The 23,344-nt window shown below is 42.5% G+C and overlaps 1 protein-coding gene across 1 annotated transcript in view; it reads left to right on the plus strand.

Annotated features, from left to right (window-relative positions):
* The window catches only part of LOC124594686 (phospholipid-transporting ATPase ABCA3-like), a 543,403-nt gene that overhangs the window by 89,865 nt on the left and 430,194 nt on the right, over positions 1-23,344 (plus strand). The window contains exons 9-10 of the mRNA XM_047133052.1: positions 1,717-1,834; positions 15,774-15,928. Of these exons, the coding sequence (XP_046989008.1) occupies positions 1,717-1,834; positions 15,774-15,928 (273 nt within the window). The remainder of the gene's footprint in view (positions 1-1,716; positions 1,835-15,773; positions 15,929-23,344) is intronic.

A 23,344-nucleotide genomic window follows, 5' to 3' on the forward strand; every position in this document is an offset into this window, starting at 1 on the left:
GGCTCCTCAGTGTATTTTTGAGGTTGCCACAAGTTCTGGAAGTCTGGGAATAGCAAGGAATTTCAAACATATCACGGAAATTCGAAAAAAAAAAAAAAACCTGGAAAAATCTCATTTTTGTCTCAGTATCATGAAATTGTCCGTTTACTGAGATGTCGTGTTGTTGCTGGCTGGGCACAGCTGAGTACATGCACCGCCTCCCTACTCTCTCATTTTTACTGCTTCTCCCCTTCCCACCCCCTCCCCTCAGCTTGCAGTCAGTGCTGCCACCACTACTTGCTGCTAGCCTAGCAGCTGCCAACGAGAGTCAGGGGGCGTGAGGAGTGGTTTGTTTGGAGCTGATTCTCAGAGCCTGGTGACGCAGCGGCCAGAGACTGTGACAATGTGTGCACGAGTTGTCACTGTGTGAATATGTGTGCACGCTCGTTTTCTGACAAAGGCTATGGGCAAATACTTAGTTGTGAGAGTGTGATTGTCTTTTCTGTGTGCCTGTCTGTGACCCAGCAATCATATTTACGGTGAGTTGCTACCTATCCTCATTAGTATTGATTCTCAGAGTATTCACGCAAGTTACCTGTTGTGTCGGTGATCGCTGTGGTCTCATTTCTTCAACACGGTGTCTGTGACATGTGAATAGCTGGCCACACAAGTGGACTTCCATACCGGCCACAACTGCAGGCTATTTCTGTGGGTATCTCTAAGGGATTGTGCCTGCCGACCTGAATGAAGCCCACAGTTTCTCACCAATGTGCAGGCTCTGTCCATCGGGTCTAGTCTCACCGGTCTGCCCGCAGGCTGGGTCTGTCTGTGTATGGCACAGTGCAGTGGATTTTCACAGTTTATCCACGGACCCAGGACTGTGGTGCCTCTCGGCAGGCCGGAGCCTGTGGGCAATGGTTTTCAGGAATTGCAACTGTCTCACCACAAGTACATTGTACAGTGTAGTGTTTTATAGACATTTTATTTGTTCTAGTATATTTTGGCAATTTGAAAATAGTTTATATATTAGAAAGTATGGACGATAAGAAGAAGAAAATTGTGGCAGTCACTGGCAGTTTGCATGCCAGCTATAACACAGTGGGTAATAACCGACAATAACGAACGTAGTAGAACCAAAATTTTATTGGCGGTCACCTATAGTGTTGGTTTACACAACTCTTCCCCACCTTATACATTTCTTTCAAAGGGCCTACTTTTTTCTGAGGTTATTTCTGAAAGCAGTGAAGATATTTTAAATCTGTTTTGTGACTCCAACAAAATGCATATTTTGGTCACCAAATGTGTTTTGCTTTATTGAAATAAAATATCATCAGTGTTCTTAATGAAACATGTATACCATATTTCTTGCTTTCTCCATATAAAAATAGTTAATTACAAAAGAAGTTGACATTAGTACTTAAGATTTTTGCTCGCACGTTCAGAAATATAGAAGTCCTTACTTTTTTTGTCAATTTATGTCTTTATTTACCCTTGAGATCTCTAAATTTGTCAGGGAAAATGCTAAAACTTGTCCGGAAATCAGGGAATTTCACTTGGGGAAACGTGGTAATGCTGATTTTGCAATGACTGTGCAGAAAAGAAGAAGTTAATCTAGCTGTAAAAGATTTGACAATCTCAACTGGTTACAACATTGTGTACATTATAAAGAAATGTAACTTACTCTTACCTCCACTTTTTTCTAACATATGTGTATTCAGTCATTGATTCTTTATGCAGGTGTTCCATAACAATGTAGCTGTTGATGATCTGAACCTGAATATGTATGAAGGTCAAATTACTGTACTTCTTGGTCACAATGGAGCTGGCAAGACAACAACAATGTCACTTTTGACAGGTAATGATGTTCATATTACAGCAGGTCATGAAAATGATAAAGATTCAGTGAAATGTAGGTTGTTCACAAAGTGTGTAAATATTCGATACCAAACAAAATTAGTCAAGGACAAATAATCCAGCTCACTTTGTTACCTCCTGAAGTGTCCCTGTTCATCAGTATTTCTCCATGGGTTGAAAATTTCTCATCTGAGGTGGCTGCACCTTTCTTGTATTAATGTTTTTAATCATGACCAGTTTTTAATTTTAACCATTAAAATCAGTTTTTAACTGTATGAAAATATATGCTTTTGGAAACTAAATTGTAATGATTTGTGCAAGAAGGAAAATTTCTCACGAAATAAGGGATGACACAGTTGTATGCACTTAGATTCTTAAGACATAGCAAATCATAATTCATCCTGATATCAGTAAGACAAACTGATTGAAAGCTAATTTTAAATGTTGCCATGGAAATTTTGCGTAGTACTACCTGCTTACTAAAAGACTCCTATGATCAAATCATATACATGACTTAACAGAATACATAGAAAATACTGCTAAACACATGAGCTGGCAGTCCAAAGGCCTTCTCCTGAAGTAGACACACACACATTCACGCAAGCACAACACAGGCAAGTTTACGAGCACTTTACCATCCTCCACTCTTACCCTCCATCCCTCCCCCTCCCCACCACAGCTTCCCTCTTGACTCAACCGCCCAGAGTGTTTCTTCCATCGTGCACAGTTGCTTGCAGTCAGCCTCAGTGGACAGAGTCAGTGGTCGTGTGTGTGTGAGTTGTCTACTTCAGAAGAACAGAGGCAAGACCAGTGGTACAAAATGCCACTCAGATATCATCAACAGAAGAAAAATCAACACCATTGAAGCATCATTTATCTGCTTCATACGCAGCTTCAATGTCCACAGTAACGTCAGTGCCAACTATAGTTCAAGATTTAAACGAAAATACAGTTTTAGCAAAAGTTCCAGTATCAATTGGAACATCAGTTACAAAAACAGACTCAGCATCAAAACTGGCAGCATCTCCAACATCCACTGAATCATCAGCTTCAGAAACACCTCCAGCATCCGCTGAAACAGCAGCTACAACTACAGATACAACAAGTATGGTGGCACCTCCAGGGGTAAGAAATACAAGGAGCAGGAAACGTGTAATTCTTAAGGATTTTTGGTACCCAGCCTCAGCAAGGAACAGCCGGTAACATTGGGAAACATAAGTACCAACTCCTCTCAATCTAATTTCAATAATTTAAAAATAATGAGCCTTAACATACAATGCATTAAAAATAAAATATTAGAATTTGAGATTGCAGCCAGTGAAGCTAGTATAGATTGTATTTGCATTTAAGAACATTGGTGCATGAGTTATGAACTAGAAAATATTTGCATTTCCCCATACAAATTAGTAAGTCATTAATGCAGGAAGGAAACAAGACATGGTGGTGTTTGCATTTATGTAAAACCTGGAGTAAAGGTTAAAAATATGACTGTAACTGAATCCTTGAGTGAAGAAAAACATTTTGAGGCTGCAGCAATACAGTTGAATATGCAAAAGAGTAAATTAATAATAATGTCAGTGTACAGATCACCATGTGGTGACCCTGAAATTTTTAGAAATAAGTTAGAGGCATTGCTCAAAATATTATAATCATAAAAAATCAACAATAATTATAAGTGGAGATTTTAATGTCAACTTATTGACTGAAGGTGCATCCAAAGATCAGTTCCTGAATGTTTTACAGAGCTTCAATCTGTATCCACATATAACTATCCCTACAAGAATAACAAACCCTTCAAAAAGTCTCATAGATAATATCTTCACAAATATAGATGCTGTAGTAACATGGTTCACGTTTTCCGTCGCACTTCAGAGTAGACCGGGAACTGTCTCATAGGCATGCCCGATGTGAACTGACTGGGCACGGCCCGTGCTGCCTGAGTTGTTGTTGTTGTTGTTACGCCGGCAGAGGTCGCGTCCAAATTCTCGCGTGCCCTCTGGTGGACGGGACTCTACTTGCGGCAACTACCTTCCGTGACGCACAGTGCCGATGTGCGCCTCCCACGATCTTTCTGGTGGCTTGGTGGCTACTGCACTCCTCCTCCTTCGGGGGGTGAAGCCACTGTGATCCACTGCGTCAGAAGGTGGAGCGTTGTGCAGGAGTGATGACCTCCACGTCCATCGGAAGGCCAGAGTCGAGGGGATCTGCCAACCCTCGAGCCGGAACCTTCGAATACGGCTGGAAGTGACCCACACGAAGAGGCCCCCATCATCCCATCACTGGAACCCGGGAAAGAACGGGAGACAAGCTGTCGAACTTCGGATCCCGTTCCACCTCTGGAGGGGCAAGATCCAGTGGCGGGGACGATGGGGAAGGGACGACCACAGGTGAACCATCCTCCTGAGCAACCGGGCCTGCGAGGGGGGCCGGCTCTCGCTGGGGCATGTCGCACGATGGCGATACCGGTGCTGGAGCTACCGGAGGCTGCCAAGGCGACCATTTCGGCGCTGGACCACCGCTGGTATACAACGTGGATTGCGACCGAACCCACGTGCCCAGACCGACATACGCGGTGGAAAGCCAGGTACTCCGTTTTGTGAAGACTGGCGAGGACCGGGCCAGAGGAGGTGCAGCAGAGTCCTAGGGTGGCGCCCGTGGAGGAGCTCTGCAGGGCTGCGTTCTCCCGTAGGTGTGGTCCGGTATGCCGTCAGGAAAAACGTCAACGCCTCCTCCGCAAGAAATTCGTGCACATACTTTCTCATCTGTGTCTTAAATGTGCGCACCGTGCACTCAGCTTCCCCATTTGATTGTGGATGAAAGGGGGGAGAGCAAACGTGCCAAATATCGAAGTGCCTACAAAAATCCTGGAAGGTCTGCGACATAAACTGAGGTCCATTGTCCAAGACCAGGGTGACTGGCAGACCTTCCACAGAAAAGATTTTTGCTAGCGCCTGGATCACAACCTCTGAAGTGGTTGAGGAGCAACGAACCACATATGGAAATCGGGAATAAGCATTAATGACAATGAGCCAAAAGCCATTGGGAAACGTTCCCATGCCTGGGTTGCAGGCGGCCATGAAGAGAACGCTGACCTGGGAGACGCCTGTTGGCTCGCACACTGGGAACAGGCTGCCCCCAAGTGCTCAATTTCTCTGTCAATACCGGGCCAGTACACATGTCTGCGAGCCAAGGTTTTAGTACGGGAAACACCCCAGTGCCCCTCATGTAATAACGTGAGGACTTCCCTTCATAAACTTGCAGGAACAACCACGCGAGGAGCTGTATCATCGGTAGCCAGAAGGAGAACTCCGTCCAAGACCGAGAGGCGGTCTCGTAGAACAAAATAATTACGAAGAGGGTCCGAGGCCCGGCCTGGAGGTCGGGATGACCACCCCTCCTGAATGAGGCAAACTACTTGCCGGAGAACTGGGTCAGCTGCCGTTTCCCTGGCGACTCTAGAACTAGTGATCGGGAAGCCATCAACCGCTTGGCGGGACGCCACATCCAAATGAAAACACATAATCTCCTCTCGATCGAACTGAGGATCCGGGCCCACAGGAAGACGGGAAAGAGTGTCTGCGTTGGCATGCTGTCCGGTAGGGCAAAAATGAATGTCATGATGGTACTTAGAGAGGAACAAGGCCCAGCGCTGTAGTCTGTGGGCCGCCCTATCCGGAACCTGAGAGGCGGGGCCAAATAACGATATTAACGGCTTATGGTCAGTGATTAACTGAAACTTCGTGCCATACAAGAAAGGGTGAAACTTGGTAACAGTGTAGACAATAGCCAAAGCCTCTTTTTCCACCTGAGAGTAATGGGCCTGTGCGAGACTAAGAGTTTTAGACGCAAACGCCAGTGGCTGCTCGGAACCACCTGCATTGTGATGGGCCAGGACCGCCCCCACCCCATACTGCGAAGCATCTGTAGCCAGGATCAATGGCTTATGGGGGTCAAAAGTAGCCAAACATGGCGCTGACGTGAGGAGGCCTTTCAATGAGGTGAACGCTCGCTCGCACGCAGGCGACCAATCAAAAGGAACACCCTTGCGCAGAAGGCAGTACAGGGGGCGGGCGATGGTGGAAGTCCTGAGAATGAACCGGTGGTAATAAGCAATCTTGCCTAAAAAAGCTTGTAACTCCTTCAGCGAAGCGGGCCGCGGAAGGTCGACGATACCTTGGACCAAACTTCCTAGCAGCTGGACGCCGTGCCGAGAGATTGTGTAGCCCACATACTCAATGGACGGTTGGAAGAAGTTTGACTTACGCAGGTTGCAACGCAAGCCCACGGACCTGAATTTGAGAAAGAGGGTGCGAAGGTTGTGCAAGTGTTCCTTAGTGCTGCGGCCTGTGACAATTATGTCGTCCAGGTAATTAATACAATGAGGGATTGTCGACGTGACATGCTCAAGATAATACTGGAAGATCACCGGGGCACTGGATATTCCGAAGGCCAACCGCTGGTATTGGTAAAGGCCAAACGGGGTGTTGACAACCGCCAGCCGTTTGGAATCCTCATCAAGAGGTATCTGATGATAAGCCTCCAAAAGATCGATTTTCGAAAAATATTGGCCTCCCGCTACGGCGGAGAACAATTCATCAGCACGAGGCAAAGGATAGGTGTCCACCACCAATTGGGAATTAATGGTGGCTTTGAAATCGCCACAAAGACGTAATTTTCCCGAGGGTTTCCTGACAATAATGAGGGGCGAAGCCCACTCACTAGAAGAAATGGGAAGAATGACCAATAGGGCTGTCAGCCGGTCTAGCTCTTCCTTTACCTGAGGGCGGAGAGCCAAGGGGATCTGCCTCACACGTAGAAAACGCGGGCGAGCCGACGTCTTCAACATTAAGTGACCTTCAAAGTCTGAAACACGCCCCAGGCCCTCCTCAAAGGCATCCGGAAAGCCAGAGATCAAAGATTCTAATGATTGATAGGGAACGTCTTCGGAGGCCAACTGTATGGTGTCAGTGATAGAAAACCTGAAAGCTTGAAAGGCATCCAAGCCAAAAAGGTTAGCGGAGCTCGCATCACTGACAACAATAAAAGTAATAGGCCGAGTGACTGATTTGTAAGTCACGTCGGTAGTGAATTGACCCAGTAGGGGAATGAACTGTTTACCATAACCGCGTAGACGCTGGTAAACTGGCGCCAACTGGGGGGACCCAAGGTCGGAATAAGTTTGTGCATTCAACAAAGAAACTGTCACACCTGTATCTACTTGCAGTTGTAATTGGCGCGACCGAACCGACACCTCGATAAAGAGTTTGTGGGCCGATGCGTCGGGAGCCTGGCCCAATGAAACGTCCTGAATGTCAACGTCCATGTCCTCTGTACCTGCTTCGTTCGATTCTTTCAAGGCTGAGCGGCAAACTTTAGCAATGTGTCCTTTTTTATTACATTTGTGACAAACGGTCCAATGCTGGGGGCACTCCGATCGATCGTGATGTATATAGCACGACGCACTGGATGGCAACAGGGGCCAGCGGCCAGAACTCTTTTTATGCACTGTGCAGGAGCGGCCGTAACCGCCGGATTGTACCGCTCGCACGTCGTCCACCCCGGACACAGTGGACGCGGCCGCGCCGCCCTGAACCGCCGCGACGTCGCACCACGCTTCCAGCTGTTGACCTGCAGCGTGAGAGACTTCATATGATTGAGCAATGGACAGGACTTCCTCAAGGGAAGGGTCTTCTAACTGCAGGGCCTGTTGCCGGACCTCCCTATCAGGGGCCGAACGAACAATGACGTTGCGTACCATAACGTGGGCATACGACTCTCACGACTGCTCCGTGACAAAATGACACTTGCAACTAAGACCGTGCAGGGTAGCGGCCCACACCCGGTAAGACTGATGGGGCTGCTTCTTGCATTGATAGAACTCGACCCTAGCCGCACAACATGCGTGCAGCGGCGATAACATGAAGACAGTAATGAACACAATGCGCCAAAAGACAAGGACGAGGGTTCCTGCAATGGCGCTAGTTGCCGCAAAATTTGATACAGCGAGGGAGATATCCAAGACAAGAAAAGAGCACGACATACGTCCGCATCGACAACATGAAACACCTGGAAATGCTGCCGAAGGCGATGTTCATATGCGTCCCAATCCTCCGCCGTCTCGTCATACGGGGGAAAGGGTGGAGGGAACGGCGCTGGAGCAGACTGCGTGGAGAGCAACGCCGGAAGCACTTGTTTCATGATGGCCATGAGCTCCGTCTGCCACTCAACCAAAACCCGCACTAAATCCTCCATGCCGCGGATAAGCTGCGAAACCGGAACAATGACGCAACACGCAAAAGAACGACCCTACTCATCGCCAATTGTATAGTAACACTGTTCACGTTTACGTCGCACTTCACTTAGCGTAGACTGGGACTGTGTCCTATGCATGCCCGATGTTAACTGACTGGGCACGGCCCATGCTGCCTGAGTTGTTGTTGTTGTTGTTACGCCGGCAGAGGTCGCGTCCGAATTCTTGCGTGCCCTCTGGTGGACGGGACTCTACTTGCGGCAACTACCGTCCGTGACGCGCCGTGCCGATGTGCGCCTCCCACGATCTTTCTGGTGGCTACTGCAGATCCATAGATATAGATGTAATAAATGTTGACCTAGGAATATCTGATCACAATGCACTCATCCTTAAATTTCCCATAGCCCCTGTGACCAAAAATAGTTCATATCAAATGTACAAAAGAACCTTCTCCACAAATAATTGCAGTCACTTCATAAATACATTGACTAACCAATCATGGGCAGAAGTACTGTTACAAACTAGCACAAACACTGCATATAATGTTTTTTCTTCCCTGTTTATGTTGAATTTTGAAATGTGTTTTCCTAAGAAACATGTCAAAACAAACACATATGGGCATACACATACTAACTCATGGATCACAACAGGTATTAGAAATTCCTCCAGGACCATGAAAATGCTTAACTATAGACTGAAAAGTTGGACTGACGCCAAGTTTAAAGAACATGTAACAAATTACAAAAAAATAAAAAAAATAAAAAAAAATATAGAAAAGTAATTACAAAAGCAAAATTACTAAGTAATGATAAATTAATAAGAAAATCAGGCAATAAATCAAAAACTATATGGGAAATTGTGAAAAGGAAACAGGTAAGGGCCTCAAGGATCAGGAAATAGTACTCAAAAATAGTGAAAATATTGAAATAAAAGATGAAACTCTGGCAAATAACATTAATAATTACTTTTTAAGTATACCAGTGTCATTAAGTAAAAACTTTACTAAACATGAGAAATTAACAGCCCCAAAAGTAGACAGTAGTATGTTGTGAACTCCCACAAATGATAATGAAATATTAAAGGTGATAAAGAGTCTAAAATCAAAAATGTCTGCAGGTGTGGATGAAGTGCCTGTGTCAATAATAAAAAAAAAAGTTGCCTAACAAATTATAAAGCCCCTGGTACATATTGCCAATTTGTCTTTCAGCGAAGGTGTGTTTCCTGAGAGGTTGAAAATCTCTAAGGTTAGACCTCTGTTTAAAAAAGGAGATCCATACAAGGTAGATAATTATAGACCAATATCCCTTCTCCAATCATTTTCAAAAATTCTAGAGAAATTAATGAAAACCAGACTCATAAATTACTTAGATGCTCACAAACTTCTAAACTGCAGTCAACATGGCTTTCGCTCAGGCCACAGCACAGAATCAGCTATCCATGCCTATACCAAAGAGATTGTCAGGAGTCTCGACACTAAAAAATGTGTAGTGGGAATTAAATTAGATTTATCTAAAGCTTTTGATACAGTAAATCACAAAATTCTGTTAAACAAGATGGAGGCAATAGGTGTAAGGGGAGTTGTGAAGCAGTGGTTTCAATCTTACCTTCAAGATAGAACTCAGGTGGTAGAAATCATCGCAGAATATAAAAATCAGAAAATCAAGTGGGTCTCAGATGGAAAGAAATTGGAAATAGGTGTCGCACAGGGCAGTGTTCTTGGTCTCTTATTATTCTTGCTTTATATAAATGACATTAAAAAATCCTAATATTTCTACCAAAATAATGGTGTTCGCAGATGACACTAACATAATTATAAGTGATGATAAAAAATCATTAACCACCACAACTGATATAGTTCTGAAATATATTCAACATTGGTTTAATGATAATGAGTTAACACTTAATCTAAGTAAAACAAATTATATACAGTATGGCAAAGGAACTCAAGATATGGACCTCCAGTTAAAACTAATGTATAAGAAGATAGAGAGTGTACAGTCCACAAAGTTTTTGGGCATGCACATTGATCAAAACTTAAGCTGGAAAGACCATCTCAAGTACTTATCCCACAGGCTCAATTCGGCATGTTTTGCATTGAGGATATTATCTAGAGTATGCAGCACAGACTGTAGTAGACTAGAGTATCTTGCTTACTTTCAGTCCATCGTGTCTTACCGGCATAGTGTTCTGGGGTAAAACTAAATCAAGCTTAACAGATATCTTCAAATTTCAGAAAAGAGCTATACAAATCATAACACATAACTCTCCAAGAACTCGTTGTAGGCCCCTTTTCAAAGAACTGCAAATACTCACAATACCATCACTGTATATTTTTAAAAGCATTCTGTGTACAAGAGCACATATGAAAAATCTACGTACAAATGAGGACTGCCATAATTATAATACTAGAACTCGTAAGAATTTGTATGTAGAAAAGGTAAGGACAACACAAACCCAAAAGCATGTAAGTTATTTTGGAATAAAACTTTACGATGCTCTGCCAGTGTACATGAAGGAAATAATAGATGAAGTAAAATTTAAGACTGAGCTTAAAAATTACCTTTTAAGCAAAACTTTCTATGACGTAGATGAGTACTTTGATTGTGTGTAAATTTATTGCCAAAAATTTTAATTTATATGTCTAAATTTGTACTTTTAAAAATGCCTTGAAAGTGATATTCCATTATTATGTCTGTAGTACTTGTACTTGTATGATAACTTTGTTGTGACAATTTCTACATCATGTAAATGATTTACAGGAAGATAATAAAATTAAATGAAATGAAATGAAGCTTTTCTGGCTAGAAACTCACATCTTTAGCAGTGTTTTTATTATACCTATCTACAACTCAACATCTCCTCTATATGGTGGTAGTAATCTACACTTTACAACAATCTTATGAAAAGATGCTAAGTCTCAGAAAGACACAAAAAAAAGACTGTCAGAGTGTGAGCTTTGGCCAACAAGTCCTTTGTGAATCTGCTTCTGTGTTGTGTGTGTGTGTGTGTGTGTGTGTGTGTGTGTCTGTGTGTGTGTGTGTGTGTGTGTGTGTGTGCGTGTGTGTGTGTGATCTGTTTCCGACGAAGGCCTTGTTGGACATAAGCACACATTCTGACAATCTTTTGTTGTACCTATCTGCGATTCAGCATCTGTGTTATATGGTGAGCAGCAGCTATCATTTTCATAATATTGCAATGAAACCACCAATTTTTGACAGAATAATTTAAATGGATAGATAAAAAGCTACTCACCAAGTGGCGACAGAACATGCAATAAAAGAAGGTTGTAATTGGGCAAACTTTCAGAGCCAGTGGCTCCTTCTTCAGGCAGAAGGGTTGAAGGAAAAGGAAGAGTGGTGAGGGAAAGGTACTTGTGAGGTCTGGGAAAAGGGCCAGATTTCAGGAAAATCACGCAGAACCATGGCTCAGAGGGATGAGAAGGAAAGACTGATTATTGGGACTGCATCGGATGGGATTTGAAAACATGAGTGTGTAAAGGTGGAATACAGGGTAATATGCAAGACAGGGATTACTGCTTAAACATCATGCATGAGTTAATAAGAGCGAAAACCTAAGAGCAGTGCACATAACAGAAGTGGGAGGAGGGTGGTGAAAAATAGACAGGTAAGACTATGAAAGATGAAGAAAACTAAAATGGACTGAAGAAAAGAGTAGTTACAGTGAAGAAATGCTGAGATGGAAGAAATTAATGTAAATTAAGGCCAAATGAGTGGCAAGAAACAAGGACGTGTTGTAGTGCTAGTTCCAACCTGTGCAGCTCTCAGAAATTGGTATCTGGGGAAGAATCCATATGCTGCGTGTGGTGAAACAGGTGCAGAGGTTATGATTGTCATGTTGTAGAGCATGCTCTGCAGCAGGAAATTGTGTGTTGCCAGTGTACACCCTCTGCATATGCCCATTCATCCTAATTGATAATTTGATGGTAGTCATGCCAATGTAAAGAGCCGAACAGTCTTTACATAACAGCTGGTATATGACGTGTCATTTCACAGGTGACTCTCTTTTGCATAGTATGGGTTTTGCCAGTTACAGAGCTTGCTATAGGTGGTGGTAGGAGGTTGTGTTAAAAAGTCTTGCAGTGGCGACGGTCACATAGGTAGGCGCCATAGGGTAGGAAGATGGGTGCAGAAGGCGCATAGCGTCTGACAAGAACATTGCAGAAACTGGGAGGGCAACTAAAAGCCATTCTAGGTGTGGTGGGCAAAATTCCAGACAGAATGGATCTCATTTCAGGGCATGATTTTAGGAAGTCATGGCCATGTCCAAGCAGCTGATTAAAACATTCCAGATCAGGATAATACTGACTCACCATTGGTGCACTCCGAAGTTGTTTTTTGGAGGGATCAGCAGTACCAGGATTGGATGAAATGGCCTGGGAAGTTTGCTTTTGAGCTAGGCTGGTGGGTAAATAAGTGCAGTGAAGACAGGTGGGAATGGTGGTGTATTTCTGAAGAGACCTGCATCTGAACAAATATGTTTGCCTCGAAAGCCAACGCTGTATGGGAGGGAACATTTGAGAAAGGACGGCAACTGTCAAAATGTAAGGTCACAGATATTCGGGATATGACCCTACTATGCACCAGCCTCTTTTACAGTTTCAAATACAAAAATCTCTTGCTCTTGCCCGACTAATCTGTGACCTATATGCCTCAGTTTCCACTCCACCAGACTTCTCTCCGGCAGTTATCTGCAGTTATCTGCCCCTCATGTTTTCTGGGACGGATTCATCTCCCAAGCCAACTTCAGACTGCAACAAGCCAGAATTCGCCTCAAAAAGCTATCCCACCTTCTCCTAAACTACTTCAACAGTAATGTTTCCTTTCCTGTCCCTCTGCAGCTCCCTAAACAATCACACCATCAACCACACCATCAACCACCATTCTTCTCCTACAAACTGAGCTCAGCCAACCTCCATAACATCCCACAGTCTTCACCACTGCCTCCTAAACCAAGAATAACCCTTGTAATTACAAGAACTAGTCATAACAGTACAGTGTTCATAATCTCTCATCTAAAGCATTCTCCCCTCCTGAATTATCTGTATTATCCAAGGGTCTCATTTTTAGCCCTGAACCTGTGTTTGATCCTTTGCTGAGGGACCTACTTTCCTTCACGCATAATATCAATTGGGAATATCACTTCACAACCCAATCCAAAAACCTTTCCAACAGCAAACCTGACATTGAACCCTGCCTTGAAAAGTTCAGACCATGATCCGAGCTTGATCCACCACCACTACCTCAAAATCAACCCTTACAAGCCTTCCAAGAATTCCTTACATCCAGCATTGCTTCAAAACCCTTCCTCAGGTCCCTACAACATAATCCTGATCTGTCCTCTACACAACTCCAGGTTCTACATCCCCTAAAAGCTGATGACTCCATCAGTATCCTCCCAGCAGGCAAAGGATCTACCACTGTAGTACTTGACTGAAAGGAGTACATACGTTAGTGAAGGTCAACGCCAGTTGTCTGACAGCTCTACATGCAGTGTCTGCCATCAAGATCCCATCCCTGTGATTCAAACTGACCTGCAGTCCCTCCTTAAAACCCCAGGCCCCTCTCAAGGACTAACACTTCAATCCATAGAACTTCTCACACTACCCAAACCATGCACCTCCACCTTTTACCTTCCTCCTAAGATCCACAAACCCAATCATTCTGGGTGTCCTATAGTTGCTGGTTTCAAAGCACCCATCGAATGTTTGTCTGCCTTAGTTCATCCATACCTGCAACCCATAGTACAAAACTTCCCTCCTACATCAAAGATATCAACCATTTATTAGATTGTCTGAAATTCGTGCCCGTCCCACTCCCACCACACACCTTGCTTTTCACCATTGATGCCACCTCCCTCTATACCAACTTCCCCCATGTACATGGTCTGTCTGCTGCTGAACATTTCCTCAGTCAGCGCCCACCTGATGCCAAACCTATGACATCCTTCCTGCTCACCTTAATCAACTTTATACTTACCAACAACTACTTCATCTTTGAGGGCATACATACAAACAGATCAGGGGTACGGCCATGGGAACCAGGATGGCTCCTTCCTATGCCAACCTTTTCATGGGTCACTTGGAGGGAGCTTTCCTGGGATCCATAAGTCTTCAGCCCCTTGTTTGTTTTAGATACATTGATGGCATTTTTACCATATGGTGAGGCTGACCTGTTAAAATTCCTGGAATCTCTAAATATCTACTCCCAATTAAATTTCACATGGTCCTATTCTGAATCCCATGCCACTTTCCATGATGTTGATCTTGTCGTCACTGAAGGCCAGCTACACACTTTCGTCCACATTAAACCTACCAACAAACAACAGTACTTACATTTTGACAGTTGCCGTCCTTTCTCAAATGTTCCCTCCCATACAGCCTTGGCATCCGAGGCAAACATATTTGTTCGGATGCAGGGTCTTTTCAGCAATACCTCAGCCTTCACTGCACTTATTTACACCACCAACCTAGTTCAAAAGCAAACTTCCCGGGCCATCACATCCAATCCTGGTACTGCTAATCCCTCCAAAAAACAACTTCGGAGCTCACCACTGGTGACTCAGTATAACCTGGTCTTGAATGTTTTAATCAGTTACTTGGACATGGCCATGACTTCCTAAAATCATGCCCTGAAATGAGATTCATTCTGTTTGGAATTTTGCTTTTAGCCACCCTCCAAAACTCTGCAACATTCCTGTCAGACCCTATGCCCCTTCTGCACCCATCTTCCTACCCTATGGCTCCTACACACGCACCATCTGGATTCTTCCCCAGATACCAATTTCTGATAACTCCACAGGTTGGTACTAGCAGTACAACATGTCCTTGTTTCTTGCCACTCATTGGGCCTTAATTTACATTGATTTCTTCCATCTCAGCATTTCTTCTCTGTAACTACTCTTTTCTTCACTCTGTTTTAGTTTTCTTCATCTTTCATTGTCTTACCTGCCTATTTTTCACTGCCCTCCTCCCACATCTGTGATGTGCATTGCCCTAAGCTTTTCACTCTTATTAATTCATGCATCATGTTTAAGCAGTAATCCTCATCTTGCATATTACCTTGCCTTCCATCTTTAAGCCCTCAGGTTTTCAAATCCTGTCTGATGCAATCCCCAACAATCAGTCTTTCTTTCTCATCTCTGTTTTTCATTGTGAATAAATTGTGTCTTTATTCACACAATAAAATTATCAGCCACCAATTGCCTAGAATCTTTTTACGAAAACCTCGAGGACATTAGCATTTGGGTTTGGTAGATCTTAAGGTAACCATTGGCAGTCATCAGTAATGTAAGGTGAGAATTATAATAGTTTCACAGTTATGTGGTTTGTCTGTTGAAGTCTATGTGAATACTGAATACTACCAGACTATGTACCACACATTAAAAAATTTTTGGTGTAAATATTAGAATTTGATGGAGGTAACAACTGAGATAGAAGATGAACGTCTTGTTTACGTGTACTGAAATCAGTGTAATGAATGTTATTTTCAGAGATTTTTCTATGTACTGACATATTTGTGGTGGTGATAAGTAATTCTGACTGTCCACAAAGTTAGTATGAAGTCAGCTCAGTTGTCAAGTTTCTTAAAATGTTGAAATACCTTCTAGACAAATTTTGCCTTTTCAGTATTCACACAACCATCAAAGTATTACCCATCTCTATTGTTTCTAGGTATGTTAACACCTTCTGGTGGCACAGCATCTGTAAATGGATACGATATAAGAAGAAACATGGAAGCTGTCAGAGACAGCCTTGGCTTGTGTCCTCAGCATAATGTTCTATTTGATGAGCTCACTGTAAAGGAACACTTGCACTTCTTTGCGAAGGTAGGGGTATTAGTGCACGATCTTTAATTTAAATGTTGTACTGATAAGTATGGTAATCTCAGATGCTATTTAACAACATAAGGGAAACAATACATTGGTACTCACCGTAAAGGTGACATGCTGAGTTGCAGACGGGCACAACAGAAACAGTGTAATGATTTAACTTATGGCCAAAGCCTTCTTCACACACACACACACACACACACACACACACACACACACACAAGCATATATTCATACAGACAAGCAAGAAAACTTCACACACATGATCACCATCTGCAGGCTGCTGGAGATGACAGTCATGTGTGAGGTGTTCTTGATTGTATGAATGACTGTGTGTGTTTTCTTGGCCTTGGCTCTGAGCCAAATCACTGTAGTCTTTCCATTGTGCCTGTCTGCAAATCAGTGAGTAATCTTTAGGCTGAGTAGCAGTCTATTCTATTCCTTGCATTTAGTGTTGATATTCCCACCTGGAGTTTACATTGTCAGATGTTATTTTCATTATACAGGATGTATATGCCCTGGGACAACCAGGAACTCGGGGAAAAAACCTGGAAATATTTCATCTGGGAGAAAACTGGGAAGAACATGGATATTTTTTAGAATTCTGGGAAATTTTCAGTGTTTTGGTTTTCAGTTAAATTTTTGCAATTTTGACTGCTAAGAATGGATACTCTAACAAAGATTATTACTATATCCCACTACTGCAGAATTATACTGTAGCAATAAAACATAAATGAGAGAAAAAATAAAGTAAAACCTAAGTTTCAAAGGAAATGCGTGATCACAACATAACACACTGCAAATGCAAGGGTCTGCCAACAGCAAAATGTTTTAAAGGCATTAGGATGAAGACTATGCAATACTTTATAACAATAAACTGCTTGTGATGAGCGTGATGTCACAATTGTTTACATTAGCTTTGTTAGAGCAGTTACCAGTGAGCTCATGCACCTGCACAGTTGAGTCACGTATGGACAGTACATTCTCCAGCGTCTGGCTACTTGAAGTGTGGCTGTTGGCTGTATTGGTAAGCAGCCAGATGCTACCCGGAAAAATTTTTTCTGGCACGCAGTGTTTACACTTAGTGATTTTTCTGTTTCCTCTTCAATTAAAGCTCTCACGTCAAATGAAAACAAAACAGATTTCTGTAGCCGGGAGCCATCAATTGAATTAAATACATTCACATGATCATGTTTCCGTTTTGTGGTTTCAATTTATTTCTGGGTTTATGACAGCCAGCCATTAACTGCCTTGCAGAACGAAGTTACTTTTGTTGGTTTGTTAAAGAGATTTGGCTGTAATTAATGTTTTCCACTGAGGCAGTCAATTTATTTGAAACGAAATGTTTCATTCCAGACTGTTGGCTAGTTTCAACTGTTTGCTGGATTTCAAAAATTCAAATGGCTCTGAGCACTATGAGACTTAACATCTGAGGTCATCAGTCCCCTATAACTCAAAACTACTTAAGCCTAACTAACCTACGGACATCACACACATCCATGCCCGAGGCAGGATTCGAACCTGCGACCGTAGCGCTCACGCGGTTCCAGACTGAAGTGCCTAGAACCGCTCGGCCACAATGACCGGCACATATGGCATTATCCCATAATAAAGGTGGCAGTGTAGCCACACTATGTGTTACCGCTCCATTTGACCGTCAGCTACTGACCGCTGAGCATTGAAGTATGCGCACATGCAGGAAAGGTGACAAGCGCAATAATGCCTGTACGTCTTTGTGAGAAAGGCGTTGTCATCGAATTGTCTGCCTTTAAAATATGGTGTTGCATAAAATGTGTAAAAATAAAAGAACTATGAACATTGGCAAGAATAATAGACAGACTTGCATAGTTTATTATGTCTGTCGATCAACACAAGAATACCGTGTTGGGTAACTGGGAAAACTGCTGTGCATTTATTTATCTTTCCTATTCTAACTCAGAAAATACAATCTTCTTGTGCTGCCATGAAAAATAAAATTTGAAACGTAGAAGAAACCTCGTGAAAAAAATGTATTCCTAATGATGCTCAGACGATTTTTATAATACACATAAAATGTTTTGCAATATGTGTGAGTACCGGGAAAAATCGTGGCACATACAGGAGTATTTCTGTCTCCCTTTTGAACCCAGAGAATTCGTTCATCCTGTGATGGCATGCCATCTGTAGTCAAAATTATTTATTTGGATTGCAGGGAAAATATTCGCACGTGTGAAATTTTTGCATGCCAGTTTTTTAAGTGACCTAAGCAAACGTCTATATGTAGAGCATCTTTTTGGCACATAGCTGAAAGAATCATATTTCAGAAAATATAAAAAGAGCCTGACATACATGAAAAATCGTTATTAAAAGAACCAAAGGCACTTTCTGTTTCTAGACACCTCACGTACAACAAATAATTTATAGTTGTTGATATTGTGTCTATTGTACATAGTTATTGCTATAGATAATATAAAAGAAGTTTCCACATGCTGTTTGTTGGGACTAATTTTCGAGAAAGCAAGAACAATTACTTTTTCAAAAATGAAGACAGCAGTCCAACTAGCATCAACACAAATGAAATTTTACATATTTTGATGGATAATTCAATAAGAAAATTGACGAGTGTAATCACTGAAGACAAGCTTTAAACAAAGTCCACAACAAAATTGCGTAAGAAACTAAAATCTTTTTATAATTACTTTACCAGCCAGGCAAACCTAGACAGGCTTATGATTTACAATATATGTTTAAATGCTTACTGCAGCATTGCAGTGCTGTCACAGGTATCCCAAAACATCTTCATCCTCACTGTCTGATAAAGACGAATCCAAATTAAGAAGATTAATTATGAAAGGCTCCAGCACCGAGTCTCTGTTGATTTCCTTTTTAAAATCTTCTTCCTGGAGTGTTTCTGAATGTCTGATGCAGTTTGCCCATGCAGATATGTTTACATTGTCCACTGCTTCAAGTGTGAGTCTTTCCACGTCAGCAATTCGGAAGGTGCTGTTTCTTTCTGAGATATGTTCCTTAACTTGCGCCCATACCAGCTCAATAGGATTGTAATGGCAGTGATATGGTCGTAACCTGATTACTCGGTGACCATGCTGTTTTGCCAGTTCATCTATCTCGTAAGTGCAGTATTTAGGCTTGTATCCATTTACGAGAATGAGTAACTCTGCCCTGGTCTGTGATGCTGTGTGAGGAATATCATTAGACAAAAACCGTGAAGTAATTTCATCCTTCCTGGTATTTGAAGTAGGAGCCTTATTCACTTGTACAGAGTGCACACTTGCATTGTCCATGATAATAACAGAATTCTCTGCCATGTACGGAAGTAGCTGTTGCACAAACCACCGCTTGAAGACAGCATAGGTCATTTCAGAATGATAGTCATCTGATTCCTTTGTCTTCGATGCTTTAAATATTCATTTACTCTCTGGTACGAAGCCTGTCTCTGCAGAACCACCGTGAAGAACAATAAGGCATCTCTATTTTCCCACAGGAAACTTCAGGCCACCAACAGCGTCACTTGTCTTCCAGCACATTGGTCTTGAATGGTTCTGCTGAACGTATGTTTCATCGAGATAATAAATACGTGAATTTCTGGCCCATTTTATCTGGTGCATTTCTCTCAAGAACTCAGTTCTTGCTGCTACAGTGTCACTTCTCTCTAAGAGCAGTTTTCTTCCGTCATTGTTCTTTCTATATTTAAATCCCATCTCCCTTAATATTCTGAGCATGGTAGATTTGCTGCCGTTGAAACTTTTGGCTTCTTTCATGTAGGAACATAATTTATCTGCTGTAGGATATTCACCTTGGCTATACATGTCGAATATTTTGCGCCGTAACACATTCTTGCTGAAATCATTCAGCTCACTTACGAATTTCTTTCGATTTCGGCAGTTACCAGGTGACTTAAAAATAGGTGATTCGTTCTCTTCAGTAGATGCTTTGGCTTCACTGGCGATCCGTTGTACAGTTCTCAAACCGATACCACACACCTCAGCCATTCGTTCTTGGCACTTGTCAACACTTGGCGATGCTTTTTTGTCAGCGGTGGCTGCCACTTCCAGCTCCCATCTAAAGAACTGATACACGCGAAATATTATTTCTCTCGCCTGCCTGTGTAATACTGGATGAGATTTGCTGTTGCCACTTATATTATCACAATGCCTTGCAATACTTCTGAAAGAGCACTACACACAATGCTAAAACCAGTCGTAAACTTGCTCTGCACAGTTGTTGTTGTTGTGGTCTTCAGTCCTGAGACTGGTTTGATGCAGCTCTCCATGCTACTCTATCCCGTACAAGCTTCTTCATCTCCCAGTACCTACTGCAACCTACATCCTTCTGAATCTGCTTAGGGTATTCATCTTTTGGTCTCCCTCTACGATTTTTACCCTCCACGCTGCCCTCCAATACTAAATTGGTGATCCCTTGATGCCTCAGAATATGTCCTACCAACTGATCCCTTCTTCTAGTCAAGTTATGCCACAAACTTTTATTCTCCCCAATCCTATTCAATACCTCCTCTTTAGTTATATAATCTACCCATCTAATCTTCAGCATTCTTCTGTAGCACCACATTTCAAAAGCTTCTATCCTCTTCTTGTCCAAACTAGTTATCATCCATGTTTCACTTCCATTCATGGCTACACTCCATACAAATACTTTCAGAAACGACTTCCTGACACTTAAATCTATACAAATGTTAACAAATGTTAACAAATTTGTCTTCTTCAGAAACGCTTTCCTTGTCCAGAACGGCATTAAATCGGGCACTCGCTACGGCTGACTGACTCGACTCCTATTGGTCGACTAATGTGACTTCCGTGCTACTGCGCATCCAGTCCTCACCCACCAAGTTACATGACACCTGCTCTAACATCCCGAAAACCACACTTAAAAGTTTAATATCAGGTTGGGGCCTACTTCATAGTGAATTGAATCTGTACTTCAAGCAGAATTACCTATTTTAGTAAGATTTATGAAATTCCGATGTCTTGGAGTATCATCTGATGTCCTGTTTCTTTTATGATGTAATGTGAGATCTCTTAATGCTTAATATGAACAAAGATGCAGGCTTCCTACGTCACTGTAGCAGTAATGGCTGTTTTCTGGTGGTCGAGGCAATTGCTGAAACGAACCTATTTGTAATAGCTTGTGGGAAAATATTGTGAATGATGGTTTTAAAAATCATCACTTTCAATGTAAATTTCCTTTTACACAAGATGAATTACGTCACATATGAGAATGTGCGATGAATTTCTTAAATCACAGTGTTTGACTCTGACTTAACCCTTTGAGGACCAGCCACTCAGATGAATTTTGAGCCCAGAAGACTAGACATTTTTGTCATTATTAAAAAAAAAATAAAAAAAAAAAAAAAAATAGAGAAGACCAATTTATACATGTAACCTTAACTTTTCTGGTGGCTTATTGATATTTGAGACCAGTATTACATGTGAAAGCATAGCTTTTCTTGTAGCCACACTTGTATATTAATTTATACCTTTTAACTTTTCCTATTTGTGTGTTTGTGCTACTTAACAGTGATGTTGCTATCGACTGACTACATCACGTGCTGCTTTTGTTGATTGGCGAGATCATGTTACATGAGCGATGATCGACTTGCAAAAGCACATCGCAATCTCGATTTCAAATTTTCAACACTTCAGGAACTAACATGCTGTGTTTGGTGGAATTTGATACTTTTGTAATACAGAAATATGCAGTGTACTTGTTGCTGCACATTAGATATCTCTCCAATTTTTTCTTTTTCCTCCCTCCACTGGTGGTTTGTTACTAATGTACCGGGAAGTTCAAACCAGTGCATAAAATCGTAACCATTCAATTCATTAGTATTTTGAGGATGGGTTACAATAGTTGTTAGTGTGGTTTCACTGAGACAACATTGATATGATGTGTATCAGCTGGAAAGGAAAATGGTATATGTTTTTAACTGATCTGGTTTGCCTTACATCCAGTGATGATGGTCTACAAATGATTTTGCTACAGAACCTAATGACTGTCAGTCCTCATCTCATGAAAGCAGTTAGAAATATCTCTTTACAAATAATACAAGAAAATAGAGATGTACATACATAAAAAATTATGCAAGTCTACATTTGTAGATTTAACATTTATTGTATAAATGTGCCTGTATATTATATGATTAATGGAAAATCTCATATAAGATGTGAAACAAATACTAACAAAGAGATAGAGGTGCTGGCCAGTACTTACCTCAGCTCAGTACAGCCGATAGATACACATAAAACAGAACTGAAAATTTACATTCCTAGCTTTCGGAACTTTGTTCCTTCATCAGGGAGGAGAGAGGGGAAAAAAGGGAAGAAGGGAAAGTGGATTCAGTTACTCACAACCCAGGTTATGAAGCAACAGGGAAAGGTAAACAGGAAGGGTAGCAAGGATGGAGGCATGGTTGTCAGAGGGAAGCCAAAGATATTCTACTGTAAGTACTGTGCCAGCTTCAAACCAAAGAGGATGCATACAGAAGTAAAGTATAAAGATAAACACAACTATGTAGGATGAAAAGATGCGTGAATGGCTAAAGAGGAAAGGGAAAGAGCAGAAGACTGAAGAGTGAATGGGAGTGAGGTTGTTTAACGTAGGTTCAGTCCAGGGGGATGGCGGGATGAAAGGATGTGTTGGAATGCAAGTTCCCATCTCCGCAGTTCAGAGGGACTGGTGTTGGGTGGGAGAAGCCAAATGGCACATATGGTGTAGCAGGTTCCTAGGTCCCTAGAATTATGCTGGAGGGCATGCTCTGCTACTGGGTATTGGGCATCTCCTAGGCGGACAGTTCGTCTGTGTCCATTCATTCGCTCAGCCAGTTTGGTTGTTGTCATGCCGATGTAATAGGCTGTGCAGTGCAGGCACGTCAGTTGATAAATGACATGTGTAGTTTCACACGTAGCCCTGCCTTGAATTGTGTATGTTTTACCAGTAGCGGGGCTGGAGTAGGTGGTTGTGGGCGGATGCATGGGGCAGGTTTTGCAGCGGGGTCGGTTACAGGGGTAGGAACCGCTGGGTAGAGAAGGTAGTCTGGGAATATTGTAGGGTTTAACAAGGATGTTACGGAGGTTAGGGGGGCGACGAAAGGCAACTCTGGGTGGTGTGGGGAGAATTTTGTCAAGGGATGATCTCATTTCAGGGGTTGACTTGAGAAAGTCATATCCCTGGCGGAGTAATTTGTTGATGTTTTCGAGGCCAGGATAATATTGGGTGACAAGGGGGATGCTTCTGTGTGGTCTGGGGGTAGGAACATTGTTGTTGGACGGGGAGGAATGTATTGCTCGGGAAATCTGTTTGTGGACAAGGTCTGCAGGATTGTTGCGGGAGAGGAAAGCACTGGTCAGGTTATTGGTGTAGTTGTTGAGGGATTTGTCACTGGAGCAGATACGTTTGCCA

Source organism: Schistocerca americana, chromosome 2, assembly GCF_021461395.2.
Source record: "Schistocerca americana isolate TAMUIC-IGC-003095 chromosome 2, iqSchAmer2.1, whole genome shotgun sequence".
Classification (NCBI taxonomy): Eukaryota; Metazoa; Arthropoda; class Insecta; order Orthoptera; family Acrididae; genus Schistocerca; species Schistocerca americana.